Source organism: Myotis brandtii, unplaced genomic scaffold, assembly GCF_000412655.1.
Source record: "Myotis brandtii unplaced genomic scaffold, ASM41265v1 scaffold18, whole genome shotgun sequence".
Taxonomy (NCBI): Eukaryota; Metazoa; Chordata; class Mammalia; order Chiroptera; family Vespertilionidae; genus Myotis; species Myotis brandtii.
In genome coordinates this window covers 7,588,767-7,605,287 of record NW_005356674.1, presented here as the reverse complement: position 1 = coordinate 7,605,287, position 16,521 = coordinate 7,588,767, and the positions used below count along the sequence as shown (strand labels likewise).

General features: G+C 44.0%; 2 protein-coding genes across 3 annotated transcripts in view; both read left to right on the top strand.

Annotated features, from left to right (window-relative positions):
- The window catches only part of HACL1 (2-hydroxyacyl-CoA lyase 1), an 82,437-nt gene that overhangs the window by 55,201 nt on the left and 10,715 nt on the right, over nucleotides 1–16,521 (top strand). The window lies entirely within an intron of this gene.
- Nucleotides 2,068–16,521, top strand: part of COLQ (collagen-like tail subunit (single strand of homotrimer) of asymmetric acetylcholinesterase) — a 54,997-nt gene continuing 40,543 nt past the window's right edge. For both annotated transcript variants that reach the window (XM_014537546.1, XM_005863614.2), the window contains exon 1: nucleotides 2,068–2,266. In XM_014537546.1, coding sequence (XP_014393032.1) covers nucleotides 2,161–2,266 — 106 coding nt within the window. In that variant the 5' untranslated portion in view covers nucleotides 2,068–2,160. The remainder of the gene's footprint in view (nucleotides 2,267–16,521) is intronic.

Here is a 16,521-nt window from a genome sequence, read left to right as displayed (position 1 = left end):
GGTGCACAAATTTTTGTGCACCAGGCCTCTAGTCTATATAATAAAGAGGTAATATGCAAATTGACCATCACACCCTTGCACAAGATGGCTGCCCCCATGTGGTCATGTTACCTTATTTAACCTTTCCAACAAACCTTTAAAAGGAACATGCCTCTATTTTATGATGGGAAAAACTGAGGCTTAGCGAGATCTAACTATTTGTTCACTGTCACAGCAGAGCTGGGGTGAAACTCATCTGGTGCTAGAGCTGTGGAGTATCACCTTATAGTATGCCTTCACCCAGCTCTACCTTCCCCCAGATTCCATAAATATCAAACCATTTCTGAATTAAGTCGTGAGGCACTAGGACTTATTAAATTAAAGCAAAATGGACAACTCTGTGGATTATTATTTATTTTAGTAATCTAAAGATCTCTATAACATGCTTTATAAACTCATAAGAGGTATTCATTTAAGGATGCAATACTTTTTTATTTGGAGGATTTTGTCTAGCCAGAAATCAAGTCGATGCTATTTCTCCAAATATAGTTTTTTTTTAATTAAAGTTAATGGGGTGACATCAGTTAATAACATCATAAGTTTCAGGTGTACAATTCTATAATACATCATCTGTATATTGCATGTGTGCTCACCACCCAAAGTCTATGTGAATTTGTTTGTTTTTTTCTTCATTTGTTGCTTTCTGTTTTATATCCCATATATGAGTGAAATCATATGGTTCTTTTTCTTTTCCATCTGACGTATTTAACATGATACTTTTAAAATTAATCCATGTTGTTGCAAATGGCAGGATTTCACCCTTTTTATGACTGTGTAATATTCCATTGTATATGTGTACCACATCTTTTTTATCCAGTCACTCATTGAAGGACTCTGAGGTTGTTTCCATGTCTTGGCTACCATGAATAATGCTTCAATTAATGTTTTCAAAATTTTGGGGTCGATATCCAGAAGAGAGATTGCTGGGTCATATGGTAACTCTAGTCTTAAATTTTTGAGGAATTGCTCATACTGTTTTCCATAGTGGCTGTAATTCCCATCAGCAGTGTGTGAGGGTTCCTTTTTCTCCAGATCTTCTCCAACACTTACTTCTTGTCTTATTGATAATAGTCATTTTAACAGGTATGAGGTGGTATCTTCTTGTGGTTTTGATTTGCATTTTGTTATAGCTAGTGAAGTTGAGCATCTTTACATATATCTGTTGGACATTTGTTTGTCTTCTTGGGAATAGTGTCTGTTTAGGTCCTCTACTAATTTTTAATTAGATTGTTTTTTTAATTTTTGAGTTGTCTGTGTTCTTTATATATTTTGGATATTAGCCCCTTATCAAGGTATTGTTTGTAAATATCTTCTCATATTTGGTTGGTTGCCTTCCAATATAGTTTGATAAATAATCATTTACTTTCCAATCCATTGACTTTTTCATTTATTTTGCTTTACATGGGATGGAGTTTACAGCTTCTGGAGAGAGACTAAATATTATTCATGGAGAAAGCTGTTTTGCAAAAAAATGTAACACCCCTTGCCCCCACTTTTTATTGGATGATTAAGCAAAAAAAAAAAAAAAAAATCCAAGGTCAACTTTACATGTGTCACCCAGTGGGTAAAAATGTCACAGACTGACAGCAGAAGGATTTGTGTCCATGGAAATTCAGCTTGAATCAGAAGAGCCCATTCTGTGATGCTGCAGGGCACCTCCATTTCGAGAAGATGCCTGCTGGTGGGTAATCAATTAGAAAATCTATCTGCCCTTGAGGACTGCTTCTAGTGAGCATCAAGACTGGCTGCCTTTTCATCACCTCTTCTATAGCCACTTACCTCAGTCTCCAAAAGAGAAAATTCTGACATCTTAATTTTAATGTGAGCATTTGATCCAGTGCTTGAGATAAATATAACCCTGAGCAGTATAGAGAAGGTTTAATGGGAAATGGTTGGCATTCTTTCTTGGTAAAGGCACAGGGAAAAGAGAGAGGCTGAGGGAGAGAGGGAGAAAGGGAGAGAGAGGGAGCGAGAGGGAGAGAGAGAGAGAGAGAAAGAGAGAGAGAGAGAGAGAGAGAGAGGCAAACAGCAGTGGGGAAGACAAAAACAGATCAGCAAGGCTCCACGGCAGCCTGGAGGCAAGGCTGCTGAGAACTTGACACTTTCCAGACCCCAGCCAGCATGGTTGTCCTGAATCCAACGACTTTGGGAATTTATCTTCAGCTTTTCTTCCGCTTTGTCGTGTCTCAGCCTACTTTCGTCAACAGTGTCCTCCCAATTTCAGCAGGTAAATGATGACCATGTTCCTCTCTTCCACCTATTTGCGGCAGGGGGAGGAAGGAAGATTGATTTGCAACATGTCCTGATATTTTTCTTCGTCTACTCTTGCTGGAGGGAGGCTGGCGGGAGACCACCCTAGAAGCTCTCTGTCACTCCAGCTGGTCTTGGAAGCCCCTTCTGTCCTTGTTCCAAAAGTTGTTTCTGCCTTCCCTCACTTCTTACCCCCTATTGCCACACAATTTCATTTTGGTAGGGCATTGTGGGGAGCTTAAAAGAGATGGAAAGACGTGCAAGTGAAAGAGAAGTGAGTCCCAGAAAGAGTTGTTTCTATAAATACATCCCTGACCCCTTCTGAAGGGGGCTTGACTCAAAGGGGATGATGTGGAACGAACATGTCACTGTCCCAGCTCGGACAGTGTCGCCGGTTGCCAGGACCATCCCACAGAAGGGGAAAGGAGTCCTGTTGATTCTCTGGGTGGTAAGGAGCCTCCATGCAGCCTGAGGACTAGGTCTTCCATTTCTCCAGCCCTGTCTGCTTTCCTGTTGTCCTTTCTCCCTGGAGTGGGCCTTTAGCCTCAGATGAGGCAGCTGGGAGAAGGGGGCTTTCTGGGGAAAGGCGGAGGGGCTCCAGAGGGAGAGCCAGGCCTGAAGCTGGGTGTCTGCTGGGTGCAGTGCTGGGAGGCGAAGGCAAGGGGGCTTTCCCTGCCAGCGTGGCAACCTTTTCTGTTGCCCTGTCCTGTCTGACCCAGAGCAGCAGGAGTATTGGGTTACCGGCATAGCCTATTTCAACCACTCTGGGCAAACTCAAGTATTTTCAGAGGGCTTGAGGGAGGCAGACAGACCCCAAGCTTTGCTGCCTGTCTCCTCAGAGCCTCCCTCAGTTTGCCTCAGTCACCCATGGCTCTCCCTAGAAATGGCAGTCAGTCACATGCTCCAACATGAATCTCATAAATACTCTGAGGCAGAAATTTTGTTCTCACTGTCGTTGCTAGAAACTCAGAGAAGGCACAGCTCAGAATTCAGTCCCCAACCGCTGTCCATTCATAAAAACAGTTCATCAACATGATGTGCTGCCAGCGTCTGTGGGCCCTGAGGGAAGGGCTCAGAAGGGCGTGGAGCTAATTATAGAAGTGTGAGGAACTGAAGGAGGGGTAGGGATTTGTGGAGAATATGGGGGCGGGGAAGGAAAGGTGGGTGGTTGTGCCAACATGCTCCCCCCAAATTCAAATTGACAGCACCACGTTTCTTCTGGCAGAGTCATTATTCCACTACTCAAGGGGGATGCTGAATAGATGGTTCTTAACCTTGTTTGGGCCATAGATTCCTTTGAGAATCTGCTGAAGGCTCAGGACTTAAGGAAACGAAGTCCTCTGGTTTTAGCTTTGCCCTGGTGGGTTGTCTGACTTGTGGGAGATAGTTAGCCTTTGGCGGTAAGCACTATGAGGGCAGGGACTGTGTCTGCCTTATACATTAGCATCATTTCCCCAGGGTCAGAATAGTGCCTGGAGCATAGTAGGTGCTCAATAAATATTTGGTGACTGGATGAGTGAATGAGGGAATAAAACTTCTTATCTATAGATTGAGGTATGCCATCATTTGTAACACTTAATTTAGATAGTACCAAAAAGGCTAACGAGTTCTGAAAGTTAGAAAAGAACCTCTGATTTTCTTTGAACTCCTTGTCCTAGAGAGAGCCCTGACAGCTCTCAAGTGAGACTTTGTACAGATTGTACCAGTCAGGGTAACACCAGGAAAAAGAAGCAAGTCTAATGGTTCTGATGAAAATACTTGAAGGGACCAGTTTCAGAGGTTGTGGGTGGGGTTAAGGGAATCAACAAGGAATGTTGAGAAATTAGCAATTGTGGGAGTTTTTACCACCATTGTGCTTGAAAAGGCAAGAGGAAGAAATGGGAAATAGATTCCAGGAAGATTTGAGACCTTGGAGGAGGGGTCACTAAGCAGGAGTTTTGATCACAGAAGAGCCTAAGGCGGGGGAGAAAGTGGAGAAGAAATACCTTTCCTCCAATACAACCACCTGTTGGCCAAACACAACCTGAAGCCCAGGCAGAGGAGCTCCTGGATGCAGTCATGGGGGGGTCAACTTCTGGGGTGCAGAGTGAAGGGAGATGGTGGGAACGTAGAATAGTTAGCCCACATATCCGTAAGTACTTCCTCGTGAATTCCTAGGTCCAGACCTTCTGGTTGGGAATGTGGTCTTTAGACATTTGGTGAAACAATAAGATAGAGAGTTAGAGGAGATCACTAAGGTGACAGAGAAAATACAGAGGAAAAAAAAAATCTGCTTTCTCCTGTAGTCACTTGGCTTTGTCTCCTTCATTTAGTTGCCAGGACTTCCTTATAGCACAGTTTAGAAATAAACTTATGCCCTGAAATGGGAAATAAACTTATTCTTTGACACAGGAGAACTTTAATTCTTTGACAATATTTTCCAACAATTTGCTGTGAAATATTCTGTATTCAAGCTTGTAGATTCTTACTCTTCCTGTGCTCATAGAAACAAGGGCCACCAGGAAGATCTTTTCATTTTACCCATTACACCTTACTGCAGTGATGGCGAACCTTTTGAGCTCGGTGTGTCAGCATTTTGAAAAACCCTAACTTAACTCTGGTGCCGTGTCACATATAGAAATGTTTTGATATTTGCAACCATAGTAAAACAAAGACTTATATTTTTGATATTTATTTTATATATTTAAATGCCATTTAACAAAGAAAAATCAGCCAAAAAAATGAGTTCGCGTGTCACCTCTGACACGCGTGTCATAGGTTCGCCATCACTGCTTAGTGCGTGCCTCCTGGGTGCCTTGTGCTATAGGGGACACAGAGACAAGTGCAGTGCTGCCTCTGCTCTGGGGAACCCATGGTCATTGGCTCTCAAAACCCAGGCAGCCCGACCAGCACGCGCTAAATTCCCTGGAGAGGGGCTGTGATGGAGGAAGAGCTCTTACGGGCATCTAGGCTGGTGCTCACCTCCCTCTCTCTAGGAAAGACTGTATTCCAGCAATGCCAGACACAGCACCCACTATCTGGATCAGATGCTCGTTACCCACTGCCAGGTCCCAGAGGAGAACCAGGAAGGGAGCAAAGCATCAGAGGCCAACATTGATGATAAAATCTGAGCACTAAAGCACATGCATTTGCTTTGCAGAAAACACACTCAGGCCTCTACTCCAAGCCTATTAACTCTACTTTGACACCATTCTAACAGGCTTAGATAGGTTTCTCGAAGGGTGGAGAATTCGCTGTAGCATATTCAATTTTAGGAGTAGGGCTGCTGCTTAAGATACACACAATGACAACAAAATGACAGCTTGTAAAATTGGTTACAAGAAAAATGGTAAAGAACTGGGGAATGGTCTGAGATCAAAAAAGAATAGTAGACTGGAATTATTTCTAGAGCCCCTGTTTTGTACAATACCCCCTGAAGGCCTCATGAACTTATAGCACATTCACTGGCTTTCACTATGATGAGCATGAATGACCCAGTGAAGACTGAATTGTGTTCACTTTATTTTGCTTAAGAAGCAGATTAGTGAACTGTGTCAGCACGGCCAGTGGTGAACCTGAGGAGGGGCGGTGAAGGATTAAAGAAAACAGACAAGAGAATATAGTTGGGGCCAGGTGGATCACTGTGTCTGGATGAGGACACAGTGACTGGCCTGTAAGCTGAATCTTTATTTTATAGTCAAATCACACAAAGCAAAACAAGGGAGTGGTCAAGATATTTACAATGTTCTTACGAGTTTCAAATCTGCTTCTTTCCTGTTATTGCAATTCTCTGAACTCTATCAAGCTTTGTTTTGGCAGCACTTGCTGCACCTCCTGCAGCCCATATCCCTCAGCTACCTAGGACTACAAGGTCAGACTATAAGGTCAAGCTTACATACAACCATAGCCTTTGGCTATAATTGTGCTGGGAGGGCTTTGCCCTCCAAGTTGGGACTTGTATGTGGCTTTGCCACAAGAGGACTGTGCCCTCTCGTCAGTCTGAGGCTTGATCCTGTCCAAACGCTGTAGCTGCTCTCCACAGATAAGTGTCAAATATATTTTAAAATAATTTCAATTGAACATGGCCCTAAAATTTTTAATGTCAGGAACCTTAATGTTGGTATTTTGTTTTAACCATTACTGGTAATACACCACCCTCACACTCAGTGGCTTAAACAACAGTCACTTATTGAAGCTCACATGTTTGTGGGTCAACTAAGAGTCAGCTGATCTAGCTTGGGTTTGGCTGGCCCTGGCTGGGCTTACTATGGGTCTGTGGATTGACTCAGCTCCAATAGCCATTCACATATGTAGCTCAGTCAGTAGTTGTACAATTTCTAGAATGTGGTGGCACAGACCCAAGGATAATAATATTTATAGACATGCAGACCTTCCACACACTTCAATTTATGTAATTCTCACAGCACCCCTGGGATGAGTGTGACATCACTTCTACATTTTAGATGAAGAGATGATGGTTCAGAGAGGTTAAGTGACTTGCCCAAGATCACACAGCTGGTATGTGGGAAAATTGGAGGTTGGAATCCTGCCCTCTGACTCTAAGTTGGGGTCTTTTACTAATGTAGACCAAATCTGCTTATGGCCATGGATAAATAATAATATTAGATGGTAAAGTGCTGTAGGTTACTTCTATCTTTTGAAAACTCAGCTCTAGATTCTTCTTAAAATCTTCATTCCTTCAATTTCTAATACTTTTCAACTACAGTTGATGTGTAATATTATATTAATACAACATAGTGATTAGACATTTATGTAACTTATAGAGTGATCACCCTGGTAAGTCTAGGACCTATCTGATACCATACATAGTTATTACTAGATTCTTTATTCTTTATTCTCCCCTACCTTCTCCTCAGGATATCAATGCCCAAAGCTTTTAGCAAATGATTGAATTTTACTTTATACTAAAGTGTACATGACTTTCCAGGATACTGGTGTATCTTTCCTTTGAAGGCATTTGTATTTTAACAGGGGTTAAAGTACTAAAGTATGCTCTAGTATAGGGGTGGGCAAACTTTTTGACTCGAGGGCCACAATGGGTTCTTAAACTGGACCAGAGAGCCGGAACAAAAGCATGGATGGAGTGTTTGTGTGAACTAATATAAATTCAAAGTAAGCATCATTACATAAAAGGGTACGGTCTTTTTTTTTTTTTTAGTTTTATTCATTTCAAACGGGCCGGATCCGGCCCGCGGGCCGTAGTTTGCCCACGGCTGCTAGTAAGATGAGCTTCAAGAAGGGTATTTTGGGCGATGAGGCCATTCTACCAGGGGAATACCACTTTACAGACATTCTCTGCAGGCACTGTGAGCCATCCTACCCTATACCCACACAGACAATGTGGCTTCCTTCTTCCAATACAGGACCTCTCAGGCAGGCAGGGACTCACCAGATGATGTCGAGTCAAGGTCTCAGAGACCAGATGGTGCAAAGACCCAAATCCAGTCCTGTAGAGTGAGTCATGTGGAAGAATGGGAATTCTATCTGGGTGCTGGAATCTTTTCCACTTGGCTGCTGAGATAGGGCCCAGAGCAGGAGTTTTGTGACCTTGTAGGACATGATGTCTAGCCCAGCACTCTCCTGACTAGAAGTCAGTGAGGACACCACTTGGGAACCAATCATGGCCTTGGCAGTAGATTATGGGCCATTTGTTCGTATCTGATGCTGATCAGCTACTGTTTAATGTTCTCAGCCATCTCCTCCTATTTAGCTCCCCATATTTCTTCTAGATAATATAATCAGTGAGAGTTCTTACAGTAGAGGGCTCTCCAGGGGTCCCAGCTTTCCCACTTCTTCCCACCCCAGGCCTCTGAATAAAGCTGTGACTCATCTCCAACTCAGACATCCAGCGTGGTGGGTGTGAGAGATGGGAGGCCTTCCCTTCAGATACCCAGGGCCAAACTCCCACACTGACATTCACCACACTCAAGCCTGCTTTCCTCAGATCTACAACCACCGCTGCCACAACCATACGAAAACAATGCAGCCCTTGCCGAAACCGGTTTGCCTCAGTGGATAGAGCGTCAGCCTGCAGACTGAAGGGTCCCAGGTTCGATTCCGGTCAAGGGCATGTACCTTGGTTGCGGGCACATCCCCAGTGGGGAGTGTGCAGAAGGCAGCTGATCGATGTTTCTCTCTCATCGATGTTTCTAACTCTCTATCCCTCTCTCTTCCTCTCTGTAAAAAATCAATAAAATATATTTTAAAAAAAACAAAAAACAAAAACAATGCAGCTCTAAAATGAAAAGAATTCCCTTCTAACTTCAATGAGTCACCAAATAAGCTGGTGTCCCATCTTCTTAAAATGTAGTTCACATCATAAATACTTATATGACTCTTATAATTGGTACTTATTATCTCCAAACCTCTCAATTTGCATTTTCACAGCTACAGTTGTATTTGCTCTTCATAGCAATCCTTATGTGAAGGGTCTTGGGTTTGAATCCTGACTCTTGGTTATCTGCTGTGTGATTGTGGGAAGGTCACATCACAAGTTGTGCTGAGCTCCAAATTCCTCAACTGTAAATGGGTGTGATAGTCTCCATTTCACAGGATTGCTATGAGGATTGATTGATTGATTCAACAGATACTTAATAAGTGCTGGATATATTAGTATACTTGGAACAGGGATGCAGCAGTGGCCAGACAACAGTACCCCACCCACATGGCCTTCCTATCAGCACCCTGAGAAGAACCTGGCCAGGCTAGCCTGCTGGTCCCAGGAGGTGGCTGGAAGGCCCTGCAGCAGACCTGAAGCTCATACACACTAGCTGCCCATGGACCAAATCCAGTCTTAGTTAGCCATTTTCAGCCTTCATGCCATAGTACTAAAAAAGAAAGCAAGAGAGAGGAGAGAGAGAGAGAGATTTTAAATTTTTGCCTTAGTTGCTAGCATTTAAGAATGAAGTGTTTCAACTTTTTTAAAAAATGTTTTCTAATGTCTCATAAAAACAACAAACCACTTGAAAACCAGGATGACTTGGCAGTCCCTGACCACACCCTCTGGTCTACCTTTCTTAGTCCATCTACCTGTCTAGCCCCATCTGGCCATGTGACTTTTTTACCTCGGGGTCAGAAGCTCTGCTGGCTTGGACTCTACCCACTCCTCCTGTAGCAGTCTTGGGGCATTTTCCCAGAACTCCCAAGCTCTGCAAAGCTCAGTTTGAAAGTCAGTGTTCTAGATCAGTGGTTCTCAAGCACTGTGTTGTAGTAAAATATAGAAATGTTTAAAAATGCTTAAAGAATGTTAGAAAAGTTGGGACACACTGGTTCTGGGCTTTGGCTAGACAGAAGAATTACCTGAGATGCTTTCCAGAAGCCCAGTGTCCAGACTAAACAGACTGAATTAAGTAAATCAGTATCTCTGGGGCCTGGGATCGGGCAGTGATGGTGTTTAAAGGTCTCCAGGTGATTCTGTTGTCCATCCAGGGTTAACCATTGAACTATAGCCAGCATCAGAATCGCCTAAATGTTTGTTAAAACACAGACTGCTGGGCCCCATTCCTGGAGTTGGATCCGGCATGTCTGGAGTGGGGCACAGGAGTTTGCATTTGTAATAAGATCCCAGGTGCTGCTGATGCTGCTGTCCACAGAATTGAGAAATACTGCTCAAGTTTGCCTCTGAGTTCCTGTATTAGTTTCCACTCAGTGTCACATTGCCCTCTTCTGCGTCAAATCTTCCTCTGCCTCTCTCTTATAAGGATGTTTGAGATTACCTGGGTAACCTCTCCATCTTAAGCCTCTCAATTTAATCATACCTGCAAAGTTCCTTTTGCCATATAAGGTAACATTTACAGGTTCCAGGAGTCAGGATCTGCACCTCTTTGGCAGCCATATTTCAGCCTACCACAGTTACCTTTTCCCTGCGTAAGTGTCCTGCAAGTGCTTTTTATAACTGATGTCAGCATCAAAGTCACAGATGTCTATACTGTCTTCATTTGGGTTCCTTCTCAGAGCAGACCCTGAGACAAGAACTTGGGTGCAAGTTGTTTATTTGTGAGGTGATTCCAGTTGGGCAGTGGGAAGGCAAGACAGGAAATACGAGGGGAGTTCCTGAGCAGATTCTGGGGATCTCCAGGAGACTGGGGACTGGGGTATTTATCCACCAGCTCCTGGGAACATGCTTGCCCACAGCAACTCGCATGGCTGGAGAAGCTCTCTTGCATAGTCACAGGTGCTTGTGGCCAGAGCTGAGGCCACAGGGCTGATGAATGCTGGGGATATGGGCAGGGAGTGACAGCATCTGCCGTAGATACTTGAGAGAGCAGCTGTGGTTCTGCTGGCCCTAGCACAGTGGCCTGCCCCATCTGCCCCTTCTGGGCAGTGGCAGTTACAGTTCAGCACTCCCTGCCTGATACAGGAGCTGGGGGCCAGTTGCTAGAGGAGCCCCCATTCACACTAATAAAGCTGCCTTGCATTGAACACTTTCTACTTGCTAGACCAGTGGTCAGCAAACTGCGACTCACGAGTCACATGCGGCTCTTTGGCCCCTTGAGTGTGGCCACGAAGTTTCAATCGCACTGTACGCTTCATATGACTTCTAATCTTCACAATTCCACAAGCCATTGGTACCCCCCATTTTACCAAAGGGGGAACTAACCTTCAGAGAGATGCAGACACTTGCCTGAGGTCACACCGTGCCAGGGACAAAATTTCAAATCAGGACTTTTATTTTATTTTACTTTATTTTTATTGTTTAAAGTATTACATATGTCTCCTTTTTCCCCCATCGACCCCACCCTGGCCACTCTCACCTCCCAGGACAAGCCTCCGCTGCCCCAGTGTCTGTGTCGATTGGTTATGCTAATATGCAGGCATACAAGTCCTTTGGTTGATCTTTTCCCTCCCCCCCGCCCCCCCCCCCGGCCCTGCCTTCCCTCTGAGGTTTGACAGTCCGTTCGGTGCTTCTCTGTCTCCGGATCCATTTTTTTATCAGTCTATGTTGTTCATTATATTGCACAAATGAGTGAGATCATGTGATATTTCTCTTTGTTCGACTGGCTTATTTCACTTAGCATAATGCTCTCTAGGTCCATCCATGCTGTTGCAAATGGTAAAAGTTCCTCCTTTTTTACAGCAGCATAGTATTCCATTGTGTAGATGTACCACAGTTTTTTAATCCACTCATCTGCTGATGGGCACTTAGGCTGTTTCCAAATCTTAGCTATGGTGAATTGTGCTGCTATGAACATAGGGGTGCATATGTCCTTTCTGATTGGTGTTTCTGATTTCTTGGGATATATTCCTAGAAGTGGGATTACTGGGTTGAATGGGAGTTCCATTTTTAACTTTTTGAGGAAACTCCATACTGTTTTCCACAGTGGCTGCACCAGTCTGCACAAATCAGGACTTCTTGATCTCCAAATCATTGCAGAGGCAAAATAGCCTTGTGGTTAGGAGAAGGGCATCTGGTGCCACCCAGCCTGGGTTCAAATTTTGTGTTTCCCTTAGCTTTGTGATGTCAGGCAGACAAATCACCCTCTCTGTGCCTCAGTTTTCCCATCTATAAAATCCGGCTAGCCGAAACCAGTTTGGCTCAGTGGATAGAGCGTCGGCCTGCAGACTGAAAGGTCCCAGGTTCGATTCCGGTCAAGGGCATGTACCTTGGTTGCGGGCACATCCCCAGTAGGAGATGTGCAGGAGGCAGCTGATCGATGTTTCTCTCTCATCGATGTTTCTAGCTCTCTATCTCTCTCCCTTCCTCTCTGTAATAAATCAATAAAATATATTAAAAAAATAAAAAATAAAATAAAATCCGGCTAAAAGTAGGATTTACCTCACAAATCAGTTGTGAAGATTAAGTGGGCTAATTATGAATATGAAGTACTTAAAAATAATACCTGGTATGTGATGTATAAACCTTTTCAGAACCTCACAGTGTCTACACATGCCAAGAGGTTCATGATTTCCCCTAAGATGCATGTGTGTCAAGAGGCAAAAGTCCCAAATAACTTTTTGCTGAAACCATTCAGCAAGTTAAGGCAAAAAGAGGGGCTCAGCTTTTATCCATTGTCCATTTGTGAATCAGTCCCAAGTAGAGGCACGTAGACCAGGGAAGGAATCTCTTCTCGTGGTGACTGGCCTTCCCAGATGGCTTTAAAAATACACCTGGCCCTATTCCATTTCCTAGCCTGGAGCACGCAGCTCCATTCAATCTGGCACTTATGTCTCCATGGCAACCAACATAAGCACAACGTGTGACCGCACGTTGGGAGCTGGCAACAGCTGAAGGAGAGGCCTCATGGCTGCTGTGGGCTTTGCACAGTAAACCAGCTGGGGTCTGAAAAAAAGAGGGAAGCAAAGAAAGAAACATGAATGTGAGTTGGACAGGTTCCTCCTCTTCCAGACCTCCCCCTCTTTTTCCTGCTTATCCTGCAGTGCAGCTCACCTGGTATCTTTCTGAGAAGTCTAGAGAAAGCCCCAGCAGCTTTCATGCTGCAGCTGGTAGTTCTCTCTTGGGACACATGCTCCAGGAGGGACCTACCAGGAGTCTCAGACCCGGCATGGCGCTTCTTGGGGACCCAGGAGGGTGGGGATGGAGTGACAATGGCCATCCTACCTGTGGAGACCTACCTGCCCAACTGGGGCTTTCTTACTTTGCTGTGACTCGGGATTTGGTCAAGTGTTTGAACTTGTCCCTATATGAGAGGCCTGTGAGGTGGGGTCACTGTTGTTGAGGATTGACACTGGGCTGCCCTTTTGTAACCAAACAGAACTGGCTCATTTTGAGATCAGTCATACCAGGCTGGCCTTCAAAAAGCTTCTTTTTAAAAAAAAATTTTTTTTATTGATTTCAGAGAGGAAGGAAGAGGGAGAGAGAGAGATAGAAACATCAATGATGAGAGAGAATCATTGATTGGCTGCCTCCTGCAGGCCCCCCACTGGGGATCGAGCCCACAACCCTGGCATGTGCCCTTGACCAGAATCGAACCTGGGGCCCTTCAGTCCGCAGGCCGACGCTCTATCCACCGAGCCAAACCGGCTAGGGCTCAAAAAGCTTCTTGATTCTCTGTGGTCTGTTTTTCTGAGAGCTTTGTTGGGTAAGGTCATGGTAGTGAGAGTAAACGGTGGAAAAGACAAATGACCTCCATGTCCAGGGAACAGCAGGGCCCTGAGGGAACAGCTTGGGTTTGGGGAGCACGCTCCTTCACTCTCCGTGTCTGCGCATAGAAAGTGAGGGGTAGGGAGTGGAAGTTGAGTTGGCTGCCTGGACAGTCCAGGCCCTGGAAATGCTTTCCCCAAAATATCTGGAGTAAATGGTTTCTCTCCCTTTTTTCTTTTCTTTATCCAAATCAACTGCCTCAGCCCACACCTCCTCTGCTGGGCAGGCCTGAGAGTAAGAGTGCCCTGCCTGACAGATAGAGCTGCCATGCCACTGTAGTGATTGCTGCTGAGGGGGTGTGGGGACGCCGAGTCAGCAGGTTGGGCAATTTGCCTGTTTACTAATGTGCTTAGAGAGGTATTGCGGCACAGTTCTAAGGCATTAAGGGAAAATTTGGGAAACTTGGCTTATTTATCTGGACCTGCCACTAACTCCTGGGACATGTGTAGTGTTGGTCAAGGCATTCGCTCATTGTGTGAGACTCAGTTTCCTTGTCTGCATTTGAAGAGATGGGCCAGATTTCAAAGATCTTTTCCCTGTAGACTTTCCCTGGCTTTGTGGCTAACAAAGTCAAATTTGCTTGCTCATTTCCACACTTAGCACCTACCCAAAGAAGGGGCCTTGGCACATGTTTCTCTTCTGAGCATTGGCACCTGAGTACCCATGAAGAGAGTAAAAGGCATGGGTTCACATTCAGACAGCTCTGGACTTGAGTGACTTCTTCATGATGCACTAGCTGAGTGATCTTGGCCAAGTGGTCTTGGTTTCATTTCTTAACATCTCAGTTTCCTTCTCTGTAGAATGGGGATAATAAGAATACCTACCCCATTAGATGGCAGTGAGGACTCAACAAGTTAACAGGTAGAGCTTTGCACTGCTCCTGGAACCTAGTTATGCTCTCAGTTACTGGTTGCAACATTATTCCACATGGTGAGAGATTTGGAATCCAGGCCATTTGCTTCTTCCTGGGATGTTTCACTTCTACTCTAAGTGCGCCTGCTCTTGTTTGATGGCTGGAGAGAATTGCTCATGGTGCTAAAGAGTCCAGTTTCAGAATTCAGAGTCTCCATTGAGAGCCTGTTACAGTACAGTAGGATGGGCTATGGAATTGGAGGTCTGGGCTCAGAAGTATTGCTCTACAGGACCTTGAATGTCAGAGCCTAGGTTCTCCACAACTGGAAAAGGGGGACGAAATAGAAGATAATTTGAGGGATTATTGTCAAGGTTAAAGGAGAAAGCATTGGAGGGCCTAGCTCTGAGTTGTACTCAGGAGTTGTTGTGACACTGGACTCTCATAACCTGGAAAGCCTAGGCTCACTCCTGAGGACAATAACAGCCTACTGAGTCCTCAGCAGAAAAGCCTGCTGATGCCCAAAGTCCACCCCAGGTAGCCCTCCCTGCAGCTGTGAGGGAGAAAGCTCACTTCTCAGAGGGGAGCTCACTAGGAAACTCCCAGGTCGCTACAGTCCTGAGAGTGTCCACCCTTTGGAAATTGTGCGATCCTGTGAGGAACCTAGCTGGTAGGACAAGCCACTTCTTGTATCCAATTCATCCATGTCAGGAGAACGGGGCTCTGTCCACACAGCATCTGCCTTGTATACAACGAAAGCTTTGTACCCTTCAACAGAGAAAGTGGATGCCAAATCACCAGGCCTGACAGTGTGGGTCCTCCTAGGCAATCAGAGCAAGATTATTAAATATGAAATTTTCCAATGGAATGCCAGCAAGTGGTGGCTGATTTGACAAATATACTCAATTTTCTGGCCATACACCCATTTGCTGCCATTTTGCATCTTGTTCAATTTTTTTTCTAAGTGAGGCAATAAAATCCACTTAATTGATTCAGATCCTCTATTATTATTACCATGTTTACATCTGTCTTTCTATCTCTAAATTAATTCTAACTATTGAGATACATACCTTTTGATATACTTCCCATCGATCAAATGGCCAATAGTTATTGCACCTCCTATCTACTCTATACTTAACTATTTTATTGAACAAGAAGATTCATAAGACAAACTAACTCAAGGAGCTCATATTCTATTTGTGACATTAAAATAACATAGATGAAGTAGTTAATGAGTGAAGTGCATCACTGTGGTAGTGTCTCAGACACACAGGTAGTTGGAGTTTCTATGACAGCAGAGCAATTAGGACAAGGAGACAACTGATCTGGGTTCAGGTCACAACCCCACCACATACCTGGGCATTTCTTTGAACCTCAGTTTACTGATCTATCAAATGGAGAAAATATTATTAAGCCTGAAGGCTGTTATAGGCCAGTGCTTAGCATGTAATAAATGTTCAGTATATGTTACCGAGTATTGTTATGGTTGGCATTTGCAAGCTACATAACGATAATTTAAAGGAAGTTTTTATTGTCTGCTTTAGGTCAGATAAAATGTCTTCTGGAAAATCAACAAACAAATAAACTTACACCAGAATAAATTATAAATGAATTGGGATTTAAATGTAAAATATTAATTATAAAATTATTAGAAGAAACCCTGGGAGATTTTGGGAATAATGTGAGTCTGTAGAAAAACCCAGACGCCATTGAAAAATAAAAGGCTTCTACAATAAATTCTACTACCTAAAAAAATTGTATGGGAAAAACAACAAAAAATAAAGTTCAAAGGCCAAAACAAACTGGAAAAATATTTGCAAGTCATATACTTTCCTTGTATATAAGAAGAAGAAAAAAAAGACCAAAAACCTCATGGAAAAATGAAAAAGGTACATGTGAAAAATCTCCAGTCTCATTCACTATAAGAGAAATGCAAATTAAAACCACACTGAAAATACCATTTTTTGTCTATCAGATGGGCAGAATTCAGGTCTGACATCTCATGTGCTAATGAGGGTGTGTGGACACAGATATGCTCGTCCTCTGCTCATGGGAGGGATGTGGATTGATGGAGGCTTTGTAGAGATGAATTAGCCTATGTATGTAAAAATTAAAAATTTACACACTTGTTGGCCCAGCAGCTCTATTGTAGGAATTCATACAATGGACATGCTCACCAACATGCACAAAGATGCATGCAGAAGGTTATTTTGTTGTATCATGTTTTATATCAGCAAATGCTTACACACCACCCAAATGGATATCAGTATGGGTCAGTACG